The sequence below is a fragment of the Equus asinus genome, chromosome 10, assembly GCF_041296235.1.
Source record: "Equus asinus isolate D_3611 breed Donkey chromosome 10, EquAss-T2T_v2, whole genome shotgun sequence".
Classification (NCBI taxonomy): Eukaryota; Metazoa; Chordata; class Mammalia; order Perissodactyla; family Equidae; genus Equus; species Equus asinus.
Window position 1 is genome coordinate 59,759,314 of NC_091799.1, and position 21,790 is coordinate 59,781,103.

The following is a 21,790-nucleotide window of genomic DNA, read 5'->3' on the forward strand; positions in this document are numbered from 1 at the left end:
GCTTTTAGCATCACAGCAACACGCAGCCATCACAATATAAACGACAGGTGAGTGGTGTGGTTCCCTGACCAGGAAACGAACCCAGGCTGCAGCAGAGAGAGGGCTGAATCTTAACCAGTAGACCACTAGGGCTGGCTGCCCAGACACAGATATCTTCCACAAAATATTAGCAAATTTAGTCCAGCAAAAAATAAAAAGAAAAATACACCATGACCAAGTGGAGTTAATAATGTGACTGCAAGGCTAGTTCAAGATTTGAAAATCAATGAGTGTAATCTACCCTATTAACAGTTAAAGAAGAAAAATGACATGATCATGTCAATTAATGTAGAAAAGTATTTGACAAGATTCAATATCTCTCATGTTAAAAACTCTCAGCAAACTAGAAGTTGAAGGGAACTTCCTCAACATGATAAAGAGCATCTACACGAAACCCTCCATATTAACATTATACTTAGCAATGAAAGACAACATTTTTGCCCAAAGATTGGGAATAAGGGAAGAATGTCTACTCTGACCATTCCTAGTCTTCTTCATACTGGAAGACTTAGCCAGTGTAATAGGGCAAAAAGGAAATAAAAGGCTATGGATTGGAAAGGAAGAAGTAAAACAGCCTGTATTTACTGACCATGCTTATCTATGCAGAAAACCCAAGGAATCTCCAAATAAAACAAAACAAAAAACTGAAATAAACTCCCCCGACAAAACCCAACCCAACAGCCTCCTAGAACTGACAAGTGAGTTTAGCAAGGTGCAGGATATGAGGTCAACATTTCAACATACAAAAATTAATCATATTTCTATGATGAACAATAGGGAATCAAAATTAAAAAAAAAAACCATTTATAATAGCTCCAAAAAAGAAAAAAATGCTTAGATATAAATCCAATGAAACATGTACAGGAAATGTATGCTGCAAACTACAAAATGCTGATGAAACAAAGCAAGGGAGACCTAAATAAATGAGGAGACATACGTGTTTATGAGTTGGAAAACTCAACATAATAAAGATGTCAAGTCTTCACAGATTGATCAATAAACTTAATGAAATTCAAATAAAAACCCAATCAGAAATTTTTTGATACAAACTAATTATAAAATTTATATGGAAAGGCAAAAGAACTAGAATAGGCAAAACAATTTTGAAAAAAAGAATAAAATTGGAGGAATCATACCACCTGATTTGAAAACTTACTATAAAGCTTTAGTGATAAAGATAGTGGGGTATTGATGAAAGAATAAACACACAGATTAATGGAACAGAAATGAAAGTCCAGGAAAAAGCCAACACAAATATAGGCAACTAATCTTAGACAAAGTTGCAACGGTAGTTTAATGGAGAAAGGACAGCCTTTTATCAAATGGTATTGGAACAATTGGATAGCCATATGACGAAAATGAACCTTGACCTAAACTTCATAACTTTTATAAAAATTTACTCACAATGGATAATAGATCTAAATGTAAAATGTAAAACTATAAAACATTTAAAAAAAAACTTAGGAGAAAATCTGTGACCTTAGGTTAGGCAAAGAGTTCTTAGACATGACCTCAAAAGCATGATTCAGAAAAGAAAAATAACTCAATAAACTGAACTTCATTAATATTAAATTTTTTTACTCAGTGAAAAATGCTGTTAATAAAATAAAAATAATAAGTAAATAAAATAAAAAGTAAAATAAAGTTTTAAAAAGCACTACAGTGTGGGAGAAAATATTTGCAAATCACATATCCAAAAAAAACCTTGGATCTGATTATATAAAAAACTCTCATAACTCAACAGTAAGAGAAGAAAGAACCTAATTAAAAAATGGGGAGCCAGCCCTGTGGCTGAGTGGTTGGGTTTGCGCACTCTGCGTCAGTGGCCTGGGGTTTTGCCGGTTCGGATCCTGGGCGTGGACCTGGCACGGCTCATCAAGCTATGCTGAGGTGGCATCCCACATGCTACAACTAGAAGGACGCACAACTAAAATATACAACTATGTACTGGGGGGCTTTGGGGAGAAGAAGGAAAAATTAAAAAAAAAATAAAATGTTTAAAAAAAAAGAGGGCAAAAAACTTAAGACACTTCCCCAAAAAGGAAATATGGAAGGCAAACAAACACAGGATAGATTAAAAATTACTACTGATTGCTCATTGTAATGACTGAAACAACTGAAAGACATTTAAAGGAAAAGTTAACTATATCTTCTCTCCAGGCCCTTCTGTTCCTCCTATCCCCAACCCCCATCTCCAACAACCCAATGGTAACAATGTGGTAATGTTGCAAGGACTCTTTTCCTCAGGAGAGATCTTGAATATTTTTTGAGAGCCTTATTATATGCTGGGTACTAGATGAGGTACTATTTGCACCAAAAAGCAGCAAATTATTTAACTTAACTGTGCCTCAGTTCCCTCATTTGTAAAATGAGGATATTAATACCTACTCCACTGAGTTACTGGGCTGATCAGATGAGTTAAAACTTATAAAGCACTTAGAACCAATAAGACATTATTATGATAATCTTTTTGGAAAGACTAGGCACAAATATATGTAACATAAAAACTTAAAAGCAATAAATATAGTATAATATTATCAATATCCAAACAATATCTAAACTTCTAAAAACAGGGAGAACACTCTCTGTGAGGGGATTACAGAAATGAGGCATGAAAAATGGCCAGGGTTTTGCTAGGTGACAGGAAGGGCTGAAGAAAGGGGGGACTTTAGGCAAAGAAAACAGTATGAGCAAATACTTATGGGTTGAAGGTACAAAGTGTGACTAATGGACAATGTATGGACAGGAAAGGCATCTTGAAGGAAGTGACATCAAACTAAGATCCAAAGAAAAAGTAAGCATTGGCCAGGAGAATCCAGGAGAAGGAGGGAGAGGCAAGGAGAGGTATTCTACGTAAAGGGTCAGCATGTGCAAAGGCCCAGAAGAGAAGAGGATATAAAGTGTTTGTGGAAATAAGGTACTTCAATAAGACCTCAGTATGACAGATGACAGCAAAGAAAGCAGAGGCTCGATTTTGTAGGGCCTTGAAAACTAGGCTAAAGGGATTAGATTGTATCCTGAAGGCAAAGAGAATCAAGGAAATGTTTTTTAAAAAGACGAGTAAGCTCCAACTTGCGTTACAAAGCTCAACTTGGCTGCACAGTGGTGAACGGACTAGAAAGGAGCATTACTGGAAGCAAGGAGATCAGTTAGGAAGCGGTTACAGTAATCCAGGCAAGAGATAATGGCAGCCTGCTAAGGTGGTAGCAGTGTTGATGGAAAGGAATGGATGTATTTGGGCCAAAACAGAAGGCATAACAACAGTTTAAGTGACAAATTAGGTGTGGGCAAGTGAGAGAGGACTTAAAGATGATATTCAGGTATTTGGATCGAATAACTGGGTGAATTGTGGTGCATTTTAAAAAACAGAGACTGCGGGAAGAGCAGGTTTAGGGTTGATAAGTGCAGATATGGGCATCTTGTGTTTAGGAGACATAAATGTGCTTAGGAGACATCCAAATAGAGATGCTTAGTAGGAAGTTAAATACTTAGCTGTATGGTTTAGCAAAGAAATTTATGTTGGAGATAAAGATTTGGCAGGGAACTGCTTCAGTGTATACATAACTGTATAGGTAACTAAAAGCAGGGAAGATCACTCAGTGAGGGCGGAGTGGATGAGGTCACCAAAGGAAGAAGTGTGAGGTTCAAGAAGAGATGAACTCTAACATTAAACTGGGGGAGAAGAAGAGTATTCAATGATCGGTCTGGGAAGATGTGGCTAGAGAGAGAAGGGAAATTGGGTCAGGTCGGTGTTACAGAAACCAAACGAAGAGAATACGCTAAGGAGGAAGGGGAGAACTATTGATATGAGTTCTGAACTGAACTGTGTCTCTGGTTGAGAAGCATCCTCTGGGTTTTAAATGAAAATGGTGCTCATTAACACTGGTGAAAGTGCTGTCAGAACAGTGGTGGTGCAGTAAAGTGAATGTGTGCAAGTCAGTGGAGATGTGAGGGAAGAAAACTCCATACAATTCTGCCCAGAAGACCAAGGAGAAGGATAAGAAGAGATTTTGTTCTTGTTTTTTGACTGGAGAGAGATTTCAGTGTGTCTAAATGATAATGGGGAGAAGTCAATGAAAGGGAGAAAGATAAAAGAGAAAGAGGGGATAATTGATGAAGCAAGATCCCTAAGGAGAGAAAAGGTTAGAGATTAGCAGTATAAGGGAGATAGCCACTTTTATTGGAACAGGAGGTAAGGAGAAAAAGATGGATACAGATGATTACCTGAAAAAATATTAGAATTAAAAAGGGAATTTTAAAAAAATGGCCATATACAAAATAAAAATACTCAGCAGCTTTCCTAGATCCCAGAAACCACCAACTAAAAAATGTATTACAAAAAAGTAGTTCACAATGGCACCAAAAAATGTAGAGTGCTTGGGAATAAACCTAACGAAAATGTAAGCCTTTAATTATGGAAACTATGCAACTTTTCTTGAAAATTACTATCGGAAAATAGAGTTGATATCCTTAAAACCTTGGAGATAGATGATATTTTTATAACCTCGGAGATAGTAAAGGCCTTAAATGAGATATAAGAAAACAAAAACCATAAAGAAAAAAGGTTGATAAATCCAACTAAATAAAAATTCAAATTCAAACTAAGTAAAAATTCAGTCACAGAAGCGCACACCAAGAGCCAAGGCCCTCACAGCTGCTTATGGGCCAGGAAATGGCCCTATCTCTAGTCACTGGCCTGCACCACTGGGTGCATTCATAGCTAACTCCTCCAGCTGTGCACCTGTAAGCCCTGAGCCCAACTTCCAATACCAGCTTCCACTGCCAAGAGACTGTGGTGAGACCCTGTAGTCAGGGTAGTACACACTGATAGCCAGGACCTCCACAGCTGCCATTGTGCATGCGAGTGGCCCAGGCTCTTGGTGCTGACACTGGCCCTTACCACTCTGTATGTGTCTGCAACTGGCCCCTGCCACCAAACAGGCATCTGCAGCTCACTTGCACAGCTGAGTGTATGCACACCGCTGGCTGCAGCCACCACTGCTGCCTGCCTGGGTCCCTAGCTGCTGGACCTGGAAATGCTGCTGTGGATCCCACCAGCCCTTGCAGACATTGTGGACGTCCCACAGTGCTCATCAAGGACATCACAGTTGTTGATGCTGTGGATCCCAGTGGCCTGAGCTTATGAGACATGCCCTAATCCTGGACCTGGAGCCACCAAACAACCCTGCACTTGGTGTGCTGCACCACTAGACCTAGGGTCACAGTATGCTCCAGTGGGTCTCTACCCACAGATGGTCTTTCCTTACTGAAATCAGTCCATAAAGTCCAGAAGACATGACAGCTTCCTCAAATGTGCAGAAACCTACACAAAGCTACAGGGAAGAATCAGGGGAACATGACACTACCAATGGAACACAATAAACTTCCAGTAACTGACCCAAACAAATGGAGACATGGGAATTTCCTGATACAGAATTCAAAGTAATTGTCCTGAAGATGCTCAGATAGCTACAAGAGAACTCAGATAAACAATTTAACAAAATCAGAAAAATAAGAGAAGAACAAAACGAGAAGTTCAACAAAGAGATACAAAACATAAAAAAGAACCAAACAGAAACTTTGGAGCTAAAGAATACATGACTAAATTGAAGAACTCAATAGAGAGCTTCAACAGCAGACTGGACCAAGCAGTAGAACAATTAGTGAGCTCAAAAACAGAGCATCTGAAATTATCCAGTCAGAGGGAAAAAAGAAAAATGAGAAGAAATGAAGAAAGACTACTGGACTTATAGTACACCATTAAGAAATATAATGTATGCATCACTGGATTCTTGGAGAAGAGAGGGAGAAAGGGGCAGAAAGCTTACTTAAAGAAATAATGGCTGAAAACTTCCCAAACCTGGGGAAAGATATGGACATCCAAGTTCATGAATAGGTTACTCTATAATTTCAATCCAAAACGATCTTCCCTAAAACACATTATAACAAAACTGCCTAATATCAAAGACAATGAGAGAATTTTAAATGCAGCAAGAGAAAAACAAATTCTTTCATACAAGGAAACCCTCATAAGGCTATCGGTGGATTTTCAAGCAGAAATTTTGCAGGCCAGGAGACAGTGAGATGATATTCAAAGTGCTGAAAGAAGGAAACTGCTAACCAAGAATACTCTATCCAGCAAAGCTGTCTTTCAGAAATGAAGGTGAGATAAAGACTTTCCCAAACAAACAAAAGCTGAGGGAGTTCATCCCCACAAAATCTGCCTTACAAGAACCACTGAAAGGACTTCTTCAAGCTGAAAGAAAACGATGCTAAGTAATAAAATGAAAACATATGAAAATATACAACACACTGGTAAAGGTAAGTATATAGTCAGATTCAGAATACTTTAATACTGTAATATAGTGGTGTGTTAACTACTTAAATCTATAAAGGTTAAAGGACAAAAGTATTAAAAACAGCTATAGCTACAATAATTTGTTAATGAATATACCATATAAAATGATGTAAATTGTGACATCAAAAATATAAAAATATTTGTGGGGAGTAAAAGGGTGAAGATTTTGTATGTGATCAAAGTTAAGTTGTAATCAGCTTATAATAGACGATTATATCTATGAGATGTTTCAAGTAAGCCTCAGGGTAACCACAAAACAAAAACCTATAGTAGATACACACAAGATAAAGAGAAGGGAATCAAGGTATACCACTATGGGAAATCATCAATTCACAAATGAAAACAGTAAGAAAGGAATAAAAGAAATACAAAACAGCCAGAAAACAATTAATAAGATGGCAATAATAAGTTCTTACCTATCCACAATTACTTTAATGTAAATGGATTAAATTCTCCAATCAAAAGGCATAGAATGGTTGGATGAAAAAAAAAAGCAAGATTCAACTATACAGATATTCCTTGACTTACGATGTGGTTACGTCCCAATCAACCTAACATAAGTTGAAAGTGCATTTAATACACCTAACCTACCAAACATCATAGCTCAGCCTAGACTATCTTAAACATGCTCAGAGAGTTACATTAGCCTGAAGTTGGGTAAAATAATCTAACACGAAGTCTATTTTATAATAAAGTGTTGAATAGCTCATGTAATTTATTGAATACTGTATGAAAGTGAAAAACAGAATGGTTGCAAGGGTATCAGTTATTTACCTTTGTGATTGCATGGCTGGCTGAGAGCTGTGGCTTTGCTGCTGCTGGCCAGCATCACAAGAGAGTATCACACTGCATATTGTTTGCCCAGGAAAAGATCAAAATTCAAAATTCAAAGTACAGTTTCTACTGAATATGTATTACTTTCACACTATTGTAAAGTAAAAAAATCGTAAGTTGAGCCATTGTAAGTCAGGAACTGTCTGTTAGGCTCCCTACAAAAGACATCTTTCAGCTTCAAGGACACACGTAGGCTCACAGTGAAGTGACAGAAAAAGATATTCCACACAGACGAAAAGGAAAAGAGAACAGGGGTAGCTATACTTATATCAGACAAAATAGACTTTAGGTCAAAAATGATAACAAGAGACAAAGAATTCATTATATAATGATAAAGGGGTCAATTTATCAATAGCATATAACAATTATAAATATACATGTACACAACATCAAAGCACCTTAATATATTAAGCAAATACTAACAGATCTTAAAGGAGAAATAAACAACAATACATCAATAGTAGGGGACTTCAATACCCCACTTTCAACAATGGATAGATCATCTAGGCAAAAAAGCAATAAGGAAGCATGGGACTTGAACTGTACTTTAGACCAAGTGGCCTTAACAGACTTATACAGAACATTCCATCCAAAAGCAGCAAAATACACATTCTTCTCAAGTGCACAAGGAACATTCTCCAGGATAGATTATATGTTAGGTCACAAAACAAGTCTTAGCAAATTTAAAAATAGTGAAATCATGCCAAGTGTCTTTCCCAGTCACAACAGTATGAGACCAGAAATCAATGACAGGAGGAAAACTGGAAAATTCACAAATATGTGGAAATTAAACAAAACACTCCTGAACAATCAATGGGTCAAGGATGAAATCAAAAGGAAAATTAAAATATATCTTGAAACAAATGAAAATGGAATTACAACATACCAAAACTTATGGGATGCAGCAAAAGTAGTGCTAAAAGGAAAGTTTCTGGCAATAAATGAGTATATTAAAAAAAAAAAAGAAGAAGAATCTGAAACAACCTAACTTTACATCTGAAGGAACAAGAAAAACAAGAACAAACGAAGTCCAAAGTTAGTAGAAAGATGGAGAAAACAAAGATTAGAGCAGAAATAAATGAAATAGAGAACAGAAAAACAATAGAAAAGATCAACAAAACTAAGAGGCAGCTTTTTTTTTTTAAAGATTTTATTTTTTCCTTTTTCTCCCCAAAGCCCCCCAGTACATAGTTGTATATTCTTCGTTGTGGGTCCTTCTAGTTGTGGCATGTGGGACGCTGCCTCAGTGTGGTTTGATGAGCAGTGCCATGTCCGCGCCCAGGATTCGAACCAACGAAACACTGGGCCGCTTGCAGCGGAGCGCGCGAACTTAACCACTCGGCCATGGGGCCAGCCCCAAGAGGCAGCTTTTTAAAAAACAAAATGGACAAACCTTTAACTAGACTTACCAAGACAAAAAGAGAGATGACTCTAATAAATAAAGTTAGAAATGAAAGAGGAGACATTACAAGTGACATCACAGAAATATATAGGAGCAGAAGAGACTACTGTGAACAATTATATGCCAACAAATGAGACAACCTAGAAGAAATGGATAAATTCCTAGAAACATAGAATCTACCAAGTCTAGATCATGAAGCAATAGAAAGTCTCAACATATCAGTAACAAGTAAGGAGACTGAATCAGTAATTGAAAACCTCCCAACAAAGGAAAGCTCAGGACAGGTTGGCTTTGTGGGTGAATTCTACTAAACTTTTAAAGAAGAATCAATGCCAATTATTCTCAAACTCTTCCAAAAACCTGAAGAGGAGGGAAGACTTCCAAACTCATTTTATGAGGCCAGCATTATTCTGATACCAAAGTCAGATAAGGACACTACAAGAAACAAAAACTATAGGCCAATATTGCTGATGAATATGGATGCAAAAGTTCTCAACAAAATACTTGCAAAATGAATTCAACAGCACATTAAAAGCATCATACACCATGATCAAATGGGGTTTATCCCTGGGATGCAAGGATAGTTCAACATATGCAAATCAATAAATGTGAAACACCACATTAATAGAATGAAAGACAAACATCATATGATCATCTCAATAGATGCAGAAAAAGCATTTGATAAAATTCAACATCCTTTCATGATAAAAACTTTCAACAAATTGGGTATGGCAGGAACATACCTCAACATAACAAAGGCCATAGATGACAAACCCACAGCTAACATCATACTCAATGGTGAAATGTTCAAAGCTTTCTCTTTAAGCTCAGGAACAAGATAAGAGTGCCTACTGTCCCCATAATTATTCAACATAATTCTAGAAGTCCTAGCTAGAACGACTGGGCAAGAAAAAGAAATAGAAGGTATCCAAATTGGAAAGGAAGTAGTAAAATTGTTTCTGTTTGCTGATGACAGGTGCTTTTATATAGAAAATTCTAAAGACTCCACCAAAAAACTGTTAGAACTAATAAACAAATTCAGTAAAGTTTCATGATATAGAATCAATATACAAAAATCAGGGTTTTTTTTCTATATACTAACAATGAACTATCTGAACAAGAAATAAAGAAAATAATCCCATTTACAATAGCATCAAAAACAAAATACTTAGGAATCAATTTAACCAAGTAAGTGAAAGATCTATACACCCAAAACTATAAGACATTGATGAAAGACATTGAAGAAGACACAAATAAATGGAAAAATATCCCATGTTCATGGATTGAAAGAGTTAATATTGTTAAAGTGTCCATACCACCAAAGGCTGCCTATAGTTTCAATACAGTCCCTATCAAAATTCCAACAGAAGTTTTTCCAGAAATAGAACAAAAATCCTAAAATTTGTGTAGAACCACAAAAGACCCTGAAAAGCCAAAGCAATCTTGAAAAAGAAGAACAAAGCTGGAGGTATCACATTTCCTGATTTCAAATTATATAACAAAGCTACAGTACAGTACTGGCATAAAAACAGACACATAGACCAATGGAACAGAATTGGGAGCCCAGAAATAAACCCACACATTTATGGTCATCTAATATTTGAAAAGAGAGCCAAGAATACTCAATGGACAAAGGATAGTCTCTTCAATAAATACTGGATATTCACATGCAAAAGAATGAAATTAGACCCCTATCTTACACTACTCACAAAAATTAACTCAAAATGATTAAGGACTTAAACATAAGACCTGAAACTGTAAAACTCCCAAAAGAAAAGACAGGGAAAAAGCTCCTTGACACTGGCCTTGGCAATGGTTTTTTGGATATGACAGCAAAAGCACAAACAGTAAAAGCAAAAATCAGCAAGTAGGACTACATCTAAAACTAAAAAGCTTCTGAGCAGCAAAAGAAACAATCAATAAAATGAAAAGGCAACCTACAGAATGGGAGAATATATTTTCAAACCATATATCTGATAAGGGGTTAGTATCCAAAATATATAAGGAATTCACACAATTGAAAAGCAAAAAAACAATCTGATTAAAAAATGGGCAGAGAATCTGAACAGACATTTCACCAAATAAATACAAATGGTCAAGTACATGAAAAGGTGCTCAACATCACTTATCCTTGGGAATGCAAATCAAACCCACAGTGAGATATCACCTTACACCTGTTAGAATGGCTATTATCAAAAAGAGAAGCGATAACAGATGCTGGTGCGGATGTGGAGAAAAGGGAATCCTTGTGCACTACTGGTGGGAATGTAAATTGGTGCAGCCACTATGGAAATAGTTTCTCAAGAAATTAAAAATAGAACCACCATATGATCCAGCAATCCCACTTCTAGGTATGTATCTGAAGGAAACGAATTCACTATCTGGAAGAGATAGCTGCACCCCCACGCTTACTGTAGCATTATTCACAATAGCCAAGACATTGAAATAACATAAGTGTCCACTGATGGATAAATGGACAAAGAAAATGTGAGATATAGATATATACAATGAAATATTATTCAGCCCTAAAAAAGGGAAATCCTGACATTTATGATATGAATGGACCTTGAGGGCATTATGCTAAGTGACTTCAGTCAGACAGAGAAAGATAAATACTATACGGTCTCACTTATACATGGAATCTAAAAACATCAAACTCATAGAAACAGAGAGTAAAATGGTGGATGGCAGGGGCTGAGGGGTGGGGACATGGGGAGATGTTGGTCAAAGGGTATAAACTTTCAGTTATAGAATGAATAAGTTCCAGGGGGTACAGCATGGTGACTATAGGTAACAACATTGTATTGTATACTCCAAAGTTGCTATGAGAGTAGGGCTTTACTGTTCTCACCATAACAACAACAACAAAATGGTAATTACGTGAGGTGAAGGTGAGTTAACCAACCTTATTGTGGTAAACATTTCACAATATATATGTGTATCAAATCATCATACTGTACACTTTAAATGCACACAATGTTATATGTTAATATCTCAATATAATTGAGCTGGAAAAACAAAGTAAACAAGAATAGCAAAATCAAATGGCATGCCACAGACCATTTCAAAATAGGTAAGGGCTAGTAAGGGGTTTCTGTGGGAGCGGTAAGAACTGTGTTGTAGCAGGTCTAGAACAATGGGGAGGTACACATTTAATTCAGAAAGCACTACTTTGGTATCACTTGAGAAGAAGGATGAGAAACCGGGACCTGGAATAAGCTTCCCAGGAACTAGAGATTGGATTATAAGCTCTGATAAATAAGGACCATCAGGACACACACAATGACTAACTACAGATGCTACAGCCCAGCAGTTCTCAAAGTGTGACCTGGGGATCCCTGTGTCTGCAATGGCAAAACTACTTTTGTATGAATACTAAGATATTATCTGTCTTTTTAATTCTCTTCCTCTCATGAGTGTACACTGGAATTTTTCAGAGAATACATGATGTGTGGTATCAAAACAGAGTGAATGCAGAAGCAGATATAAGAATCCAGCTGTTCCTGTTATGCCAGACATTAGAGATATGCAGAGAAAACTAAATCAATGCCACTCTTCTCACTAAACTTTCTGCTTTGAAAATACATCTTCATAAAACTGTTGTTTATGTTAACATGTAATAGGTTCACTATCATTAAGTGATTTAAAACATTTAATTTCTAATAAGGTAACCATCAATAGATACATTTCACATAAACAAAAGCTATTTGGGATCCTCAAAAAATTTTAGAGTATAAAGGAGTCCAGAGACCAATAGTTTAAGGCATGCTGCCCTAGCTAACACTAAAGGGTAAAGACCTCCCACTCAGCTGGCCTGGGCTTTCATTATTCTCACAGCCTCCATCCTTACAGCTGTATTTGTGTTTGTCTACATCAACTTGTTACCCACGCCTGGCAATGTCCTGCTTGAATGAAGTGGGGACTATAATTAAAACATTCATTTGTTGTCATGGCATCCTTCACTCCTTTAATGACTGAACTATATACAAATTACACTATGCATTACACATTAGAGGTGTTTAAAGCTTTGCTAATATAAGCAATGAGATGAAGCTATGATCTTTACCGGTATCTTGTAATGAGGTCTGAATGGGTCTAACAGTCTGTAATCTTTTTTTCACATTTGCATTATTAAATTTTACTGTTTTAGATATTCAGATAACTGGTACTTGTTGCTTCTAAGCTATGCTATCTCCAGAGGAACGCTTGAGAACATCTTCAGGCTAAATCTTGGTTCTCAGAACTCCAGTCTCTAGCAGAAACAAACTGTCTTGACTATGGACAAAACTGATTTTTAATGCAAGCCAAAATGCAGTAATAAAACAAAAAAAATCTAGATCCAAAAGTTCTAACCCAAGGATTATCTTAGAAGGAGAGTTTTTCAGAACCAAGAACAAGACTATTTAGAGCTGAGTATCCTGAGAAAAGGAGTTACGTTGAAATCTGTACCAGTTTTTATTAAAAACAAAAGCAAACCAGACTGTGTTTCTATTTTTTAAAAGTTTACAAGGGCAAAGCACTTCTTCTAAAATGTTATTCTCTTTCACTAAGCATTGCAAAGTACATTAATTAATTCTTGAGATTCTAACAGCCCTTTAAGGAAGTCATAAAAATATTTACTTGGGAGTATAAATTGGAATGACATTTTGAGAGGGCCATTTGAAGATATTTAGCAGAAGCCTAACATGCATACCTACTGACAAAGCAATTCCAGTTTTAGAAATTTATCCTGAGAAAATTGGCAATGACAGATACAAGGATGTTCATTAGAGTGTTGTGTATAATAATAAAAACTGGAATGAGCCTAGATATCCAACAACATGGGGCTGATCAGTAGACTGTGGTTCATCATATAATGGAATACTATGTGGCCGTAATACAAAATATAAAAATTATATCATAAAATTATGTATGGCAAGCAAAGATATTCACTACATATTGCTAAGGGAAAAACAAGTTATAAAACTGAGTATTATATGATCTCACTTCTGCTTAAAATATTTATATGCATAAAAATATCTGGAAGGGTATTATACATGTATAAATTAATAGTATTTATTGTTGAGTTTGGGATCACAGGTGATTTTTATTTACTTCTTTTATTTTATTTGTTTACTTCTTTTGAAGGTTTTGTACTCTGGTTTTCTAAAGTGAACATCTTTTCCTTATATAATAAAAGTGATTATTAAAATACTTACTTGAGGCAACCATGCAATTGTCAGTGTTTTCCTATTCTTGTAAACCAAATACTGTATGTACTGTGGGAAAGTGGTGGAGGGGACAGAAAGAGGAAGAGGAGGGAGGAAGGCAGATAGACATTTATATTGATTATTATTTTATCATGTATATTTGTTGTGAAGTTTTAACTTAATCTTAGATATAACAATCTGGAAAGAATTTTCAATGGAACATAGTGGTGAATAGTTAACGTTCACAAGATCGTAGTCTACTCTCATAGTTTTAATTTCTTTCCTCTCCTTGGAATGCCGATTTTTTTGTGTAAGGAGCAAGTGGCTTTCTTTTTTTGTAAGTCTCTCCCCTGCATTATCAGACATAGAACTTTCAAAACTTTTTTGGGAGCTAACCAAGCTTTATCTAACCAAACCCAAAATGGCATATGGACTCATCCACATGGTCATATGAATCTTTTGGTTGATGACTCCTGCCATGTGTCTAATCAGTTTTATAAAAACCATGCTTGAAGAAGGATTCTATAGCTCTAAGAGTGTGATGTTGTGGGACAAAGAACGTAGTGGCAGAGAGGCTACTTCAGCTGTGACACTAGAATATGGTGCCCATCAATGCCACCAAATATTGGCAGTATATATCCCAACAAAGGAAGAATTCTAATAATTTTGAGTGAAAAATTTCTATTATGCTTTCAGCTTAGGTCTACTAATACTTCTTTAAATGCCTTCTTGGACAGTGAAATCAGGGAACAATTATCAAACACCATATACAGTGTTTATAATAGAATCTTATTTCTTTTCTTTCTTTCCCACCCCCCCCCCTTTTTTTTGCATAAAAAGTAGAATACTGCTGAATGGTACCCAAATATCTGTTGTATACCATGCCAGTGCAGCAACTCAGCCAAAAATGTGAAAAGAACAGTTTGCCAAGTTAAAGAAAACATAACAAATTGGTAATGGTTTCTATCTTGACAGAAAATGAAAATGATCCCTCAATGTGTGGTCACTCATGCGGACACATAAAAATGTCTCAGAAGCAATCATTTTACCTCAGATAACAGACCCTGACAGTGTAGTACAGCACTGGCTGATTTTTACTTCTTAGAAAAGCGGCAAGCGTGACCTACAAAATAGTCTGGGAACCATGTAATTTATGCATAACACACATGCACATGCCATGCACTCATAATATTTGCTATAAATCATTTTGAATACAAGACTTCTTTTCTGAGAGGAATATATTTTATGAGAGATGATCTAAATCACCAGACACTTGATAAAGTTGAACTGGTTTATTTATGAACAGACATGATGCTGTTGCTCATCAGGTTACAAAATTTCAATAGTCTATATTGCAATAAAAGGCACTATGTAAGGGCCCATGCATTCCATATGATTCCTTATGGTGCCTTGAACACTAAAGATATTTTGTTAGATGTTAGATAAAACAAATACAAAAAAAATGTGTCGGTACATAGTGTACATTTCTGACTTTCTGTTTAGTAGACTGCAATTGAAAGCAGAAATGTACCTCTTGAAGACTTGGAAATGGTTCCTTTAACTTATTTCCCCTTCCTTTACCACTTATTTTTGTTCCCCAGATGGAGAACTGGCCAACATCATTGACCAGTGCTTTTTTTCCCCATCTGGTAAAGTTTTTCCATTTGTTTAACTTTCTAACAAGGATGGTAGAATATTGACTGCATTGTGAAATCACATCAGAAACAAGAATGACACTTTTAAAAACACTAATTGATATCTGAAGCTAATGAAGAATTCAAAATGAGAGAATATTGAACCAAGGGGCTAGGAAGAACCTTGGGAAGTTACATGGCCTTGCCAAGTTGAAAGTAAATTTGAATCCTGTAGGTTATGAGTTTCAAATGAAACTTTTGGGTCTAAATTTGTTGGTGACTTTCCTGTTCAATAAAAAAGGACTTAAATGGCTTATAAAAAGGTCAAAAAAACTTATTGGGCATCAAACTGCTCTTACAAAACACCATCTTGATGAGTTAAGTGTAAACGAATCAGAAACACATGGATCATATTTCCTTAAAAAATGCATATGGATTCAAAAATAAGGGGAAGAGGACTTGGCAAAACATTTTTTTGTGTGGTGGCTGAACCCAAAACATTTGAAAGATATTTTGAGACATTCAAGGAATCCAAAATAAAACTAAACCTGTCCAGTCATATAAAAAACAGAAAGTTCTTCTATGCATTATGCAGAGATAAATGTGCATTTATCTCTGTGAGTCAATCAACACTCACTGAGCCTTCACCTTTGGCACAAAACTATGGGGAAACCAGCTTCTGCCTTTAAGCAACTCTGAATTTAAGTATAAACAAATATAGATAAGTAATAAAAAGCTATTAAAAGAGACCTAAGATTTTACAAAAAATTGGCATCATAATCCAGATCACACAGAAACTATACATTGAGAAATATACGGTACTTTCAGGGTCCTAGGGTAGGTAGGATTCATTCCATTCAAGTCATCATCCCCTCAGCCCTTTTGGTTAAATTTATACATAGTTGCAGAGTCTTACTTGCTTAAATGTTTTCTTAATAAGTGTTTTTATGTATTTTTTCATGTGTGCCCCAGCCCTCTTTCCTCCACCCTCTAGATTTGGGAGTGCTCAACAAATCTTTCTGACTGGTTTCCTGGAGGCTGGGAGTGTTGAACAGAGCTTTGAAATAGGGGAGAGAGGCTGTTTGGCAGAGAGGAATGAGGCCGTGATTCTGGGTTAGGGGGATGGCACGTGTGACAATTCAGAGGCTCCAGAGGGTGAGTCATGTTGGGGGGGTGACCCACTGGCTTGCCTGCACCCATATGCCTGAGCCAGGGTGCTGAGGGAGGTGGAGGCAGTTAGGTGTGGGGAGGCCTATAGACTACATCTGAAGTCAGCTGGAGGAGAGAGGACTGTGATAAGGGAAAGCACAGTTCTTACTCTTTTTTTTTTTTTTTTTGCCAGTACTGGATAAGTGCTAAGCACAGGACACACACAAGTCATTAATTCTTTTATTTCTTATCAGCGTCTTAAAAAGCTGAAAAATATCCAAAGATAAAAATAAGTTAACTATGTACGTATTGCTAGGATCCTGTAGGTCATAAATTTGAAGAGGACCTTAGAAGGATTATGAAATAGATTTCTGAGTTCTAAAACATTTGTGGGAAAGTGTAAAAAATTAATGATTTAGAATCTTTTTAGGCTGTTTTCTAGCTGTTTAATGTTAGTCTTATCTTTTCCACAATATTAGCAAGTTATTTAGGGCTGGGGTAGTGTCATACATTTCTTGTATATTTTCCACAGGCTAGCAAAATACCGGGAGCACACCACGCACTCAATAAATACTTCCTGACGTGAATGAAGTGAAAGGGTGATGAGGCCCTGAGATGATGAGGGTATGATTGAAGGTAAAGTGAAAAACAGGGATGACGTCATGGAACTGTCCTCACAGCGTCTGCCCTGAGCCTATGTGTTCACGGTTAATATAAAGAAATCAAAGCCTTACCATCCTTCGTCATCTTCTGCTTCTGTTTCAGACACATCATGTTCCGGAGTTTCAGCAATGGCTTGAGTGAGTTTAGACTTAAACTGGTTCAGCAGCGCAAGGGTCTGAAATAACAATTAGATTGCTAAGGTTGCTGATAAGGTTAAATTTAATTTTAGAAGAGACACAAATTTGGTAGAAAAGAAAAGATCCAAACAGGATGTAAAACACTTAGATAAATTTTTAATTTTGAAGGAAAGTAGCAAAACTGCCTGCAAGCTACAACAGTGATTGGGACTCACAAACCCTGAGGTCGCCCTGTTTGCATGTGCACTGACGTTTTCCCTCAGAGATATGTGACCATTTTCTGATTTGGGGAACATAAATTTGCTTATATAGAAGATGCTTAAATTTTAAAATAATTAGTAGCTAAGTTTTTTTTAAATTTTCTTGTTCTTTTAAAGATTGGCACCTCAGCTAACATCTGTTGTCAATCTCCCTTTTTTTTCCTTCTTCTTCTCCCCAAAGCTCCCCAGCACATAGTTGTATATTCTAGTTGCATGTCCTTCTGGTTGTGCTGTGTGGGACGCTGCCTCACCATGGCCTGATGAGCAGTGCCATGTCCGTGCCCAGGATCTGAACCAGCGAAATCTTGGATCGCCGAAATGGAGCGTGTGAACTTAACCGCTTAGCCACGGGGCTGACCCAAATAGCTAATATTTTAACGTCCACAAGATAGAGAGGTACCTCACTAAGATATGTAAAAATAAAAAAAAAAAAACCAACAATGAATAGTATTTTTCATTAAACAAATGTCCAAAAATGTAAAAATATCAATGTTGGGGAAGGCGAAACGAATAAACACATCAACTGTTGGAAGACACGTAAACTGGAATGAGATCTTTAGAAAGATATTTATATGTATCAGAAACTTTAAGGTGATCACTCCCTTTGATTCTGTAATCTCAATCTTGGGAATACATGTAGAAAAATAATTTGAAACACAGAAAATGGCATATACAAAAGATGTGCTTTGCAGCAATATTCATACAAGTGGAAAAATAGGAATATGTTAAATGTCTGTCAATAAGAAACTAGACAAATTTGGTAAAAAGCAATGAATATGTTACTATACTGTTATTAAAAATTATATACATGAAGCATTACATTCTATTGTTAAGCGAAAGAAGTAGGATATAAATATCATGTTGAGTATGTATTTTTAAAAAAAGGGAGGGCCCGTCCTGGCGGCCTAGTGGTTAAATTCAGCGCACTCCACCTTGGTAGCCTGGGTTTGGTTCTCAGGCATGGACCTACACTGCTCTGTTAGCAGCCATGCTGTGCTCATAGCCCACATACTAAAAATAGAGGAAGATTGGCACGGATGTTAGCTTAGGGTGAATCTTCGTCAGCCAAAAAAAGGGGACCATTCCTTTGATTCTTGTTTGGCTCCCATGCCCTTTGTGGGTAGGAAGAAACAACAACTGCCTACAATTTTGTAATCACATTGTCTCCTGGCTATACCTTAATGGTCTACTCCAGAATTAGAGCAGACAACAGAAGTTAGAAAAAAAATTTTTATTCTACAGTTTAAAAACGTACGTAATTGTGAAATGGGATAAAGCACTACCTGTCTAAAAAATCAGATGTCTAATTAAGACACTGATACAATGAATTCAGTACTAAAATATTCACATTTCATAAGGAAAAAGATGATATTTCAATACGGGAATACCAGGTATAGTAAGGCATCACAATAAATTGCTAGGCTCCAGAATTTATCTAGGAAATACCAATAAGACCACAGTTCATGAGAAAATTAACTAGGTTTTGGTGGTCTAGAACCTCTGCTCAACAAAGACAGGTGCTGCCAAAATACTTGCAAGGAACAAAGGCAGCTATTGCTAAAAAATGACAGAGAAAAGTGCCTTCTGTTTCTGCAAATTTAATGCTCACATGAACAACAGCTGAAAATACATAAATTACCATAGCTGCTGAATGAGATGGGTTTTGGGCAAAACTAAAAATTCCGACAGAATATCCTCATAGGCATTATGAGGACTGCCCAGTGTGTTAAGGTTTACAGATTTTATCTGTTTCTAGAGTAGTAATTGTGGGACTAAGCTCTTCAAACAATGTTAGATAAAGTTTCCCTTGTTTTTAAACCTTATTCATTAACAAAATCTTTTTGTTTACATACTTCTAGTGTCTTTGCTTTATAATAAGAAAAAAGGTTATTGGAGAAATATTAGAAAATAAAGAGAGGCAAAACAAAAATATCTATTATTCCAACACTCAGAATAACCATTGTGGATAACTTGGTACATATCCGTCAAGGCTTTTTATGTGTCTTTGTGTGTGTGCATGTGCTTATATATCTGTATCTGTATTATGTATATATATATATTACATATATGTATATCTCCATATGCACATCTCTTTATGCATCTATTGCTTAAAAGTAAACCCTACTGATTTTTAATGGTGGATGTTTGTACACTTGGAAATGTCTTTTCTGAAGGCATAAAGAAAAATAAAAACAAAGGAGACTTCTTAGTGGAATGAAATTTTAAAACTTCCTCGAAAATTATGCTAGACCTTGTTCTTTTTCCTTGAGTTAAAAGTGGCAAAGCAGTCTGTTTTTAGAGCCAATTAATATGCTGCTGGCATTTGCTCAAAGAAGGGGGACTGTGACAAACAAAAAAACATCCTCCTGGCCTTTCGTAGCTTCTTCTATTTTCAAGATTGGACTTTCTCTAGCTGCTTGCTAAAGGTAAGAGAGGACACTAGGCAGAAAAGCAAACATCACAAAAATAAGGGGGTGGTAACAACATAGGCTGAAGAAGATAGGATCTGCGTGGAGGCATTTCTGTTTGGCATCTATAGGGGAAGCAGTTTCCTGGCTTTTACTTGAAGGAATGAATGGCTAACCACTTAAAGCATGGCTCTTCAGCACAGTGTGAGCCTTCTCAGCATGAAGAAGCTGTTTCGAAGGGGCCCTGCCTTGGAGGACTTGGTGTATGCATATCTACACTTAAGAGTCTCTCAAATGGCCTCTGTGCCTCCAGTCCTGCCCTGGGTCCAGTCTATTCTCCATACTGTACCCAGGTTGGAGGGATCTTCTCAAACTGCAAAGGAGATCAGATCACGTCCTCCCCTCAACGGCTCCCACTGCCCTTAGGGTAAATCTAAACTCCTTAATATGGCTCAAAAAATACGTTGCATAAACTGGCTCCTGCTTACCTCTCCAGCCTCATTGCTCTCATTCTCTTAGTTTACGTTCCAGTCATACTTAACATCTTTTAGTTCTTTGCAAAGAGGTCAAAGACTTCTCATGTACTGTCGCTTTTCTCTAGCCACATATCTCCTATTCAACCTTCAGAGCTCAGCTGACAAGTCGTTTTCTCTGGGAGGACTTCCCAGATTCTTAGGCCAAGTTAGGTCCCACTGCCATACATTTACATAGTTTCCTGTACCTAACCTGTCATAGTGCTCACCCCCTTTTATTGGTATTACTTATTTAACTCCTCTTTTCCCTGATAGCTCAGAGAGGACAGGGATGTGTCCACCCTGCTTGCCACCAAATACAGTGATTAGAACACGGTAGGTTCTTAATAATTATTTGCTAGGAGGGGAAAAAAAGAGGAATGCAATAGTAAGAGTGGACCCTAGCATCTTTGGTAGCACGTTCACTACAGATGCTATTCAGAGGACTTTGTGACTCCCTGAAAACAAGTTAATAATGTACTTTTTCTTAATTTCATTTGATGTGCTATTTCTTTTGAAAATTGCACATGTTAGTTCTCTGTAATTACAATTTCCTATACTTGACTTCTTGTTGAACTTTCCCTGTGATTATTTTCACGCTAAGTACTGATGCATGATCCTTCCTTACCAGTAATTAGGTGTCATTTATAATATAGCTCCTGATTAGATTAATTTATCCGAACGGGTTTGGGCTTTTTAATTTACTTTTATTTTGCCTGACTTATTTATATGCCTAAAAAGGATGTTTTCATATATATATATATATATATATATATATATATATATATATATGGCAGCAACAAAATAAATGATTTTGGTCTGCCCCCTAGCTTTTCAACATGAGGGCCTGCTGAAGAGATTTGGTTTATCGAGTGCCAAGTGCTGCATGACATGTACGGCTGACACCAAAATTGCTGAGCTAGCTTCTTATCTCTTTTTATTCTTGATTTCTGACAATCTCATATTACTTCTTTAAGATTCGGGAATTACTTGCAATAAGCAGAGTTTTATAATATTATTTACAGTAGAAGTCCACTAGTGGATCAAATACCTTATTCACAGGCAGTGTACAATTTTAAGCTGAGCTGGCTAGTCAGCATGTGAGATGCTGGGCTGGACAAGCCCTCCCCATCATTTATAATCACCACTTCTCCATTCCATAATATTTACTTAGACAAAAGTTCTACCTGAGTATCTGATAATAT

At 36.6% G+C, this 21,790-nt stretch overlaps 1 protein-coding gene across 4 annotated transcripts in view; it reads right to left on the reverse strand.

Annotated features, from left to right (window-relative positions):
* Window positions 1-21,790, reverse strand: part of CWC27 (CWC27 spliceosome associated cyclophilin) — a 221,027-nt gene that overhangs the window by 23,777 nt on the left and 175,460 nt on the right. For 2 of the 4 annotated variants that reach the window (XM_014848509.3, XM_044772370.2), the window contains one exon: window positions 17,340-17,443. In XM_014848509.3, the coding sequence (XP_014703995.1) occupies window positions 17,340-17,443 (104 nt within the window). Of the gene's footprint in view, window positions 1-8,397; window positions 8,599-17,339; window positions 17,444-21,790 lie in introns of those variants that run through there. The other 2 variants (XM_070519593.1, XM_044772377.2) reach the window with 2 other exon arrangements.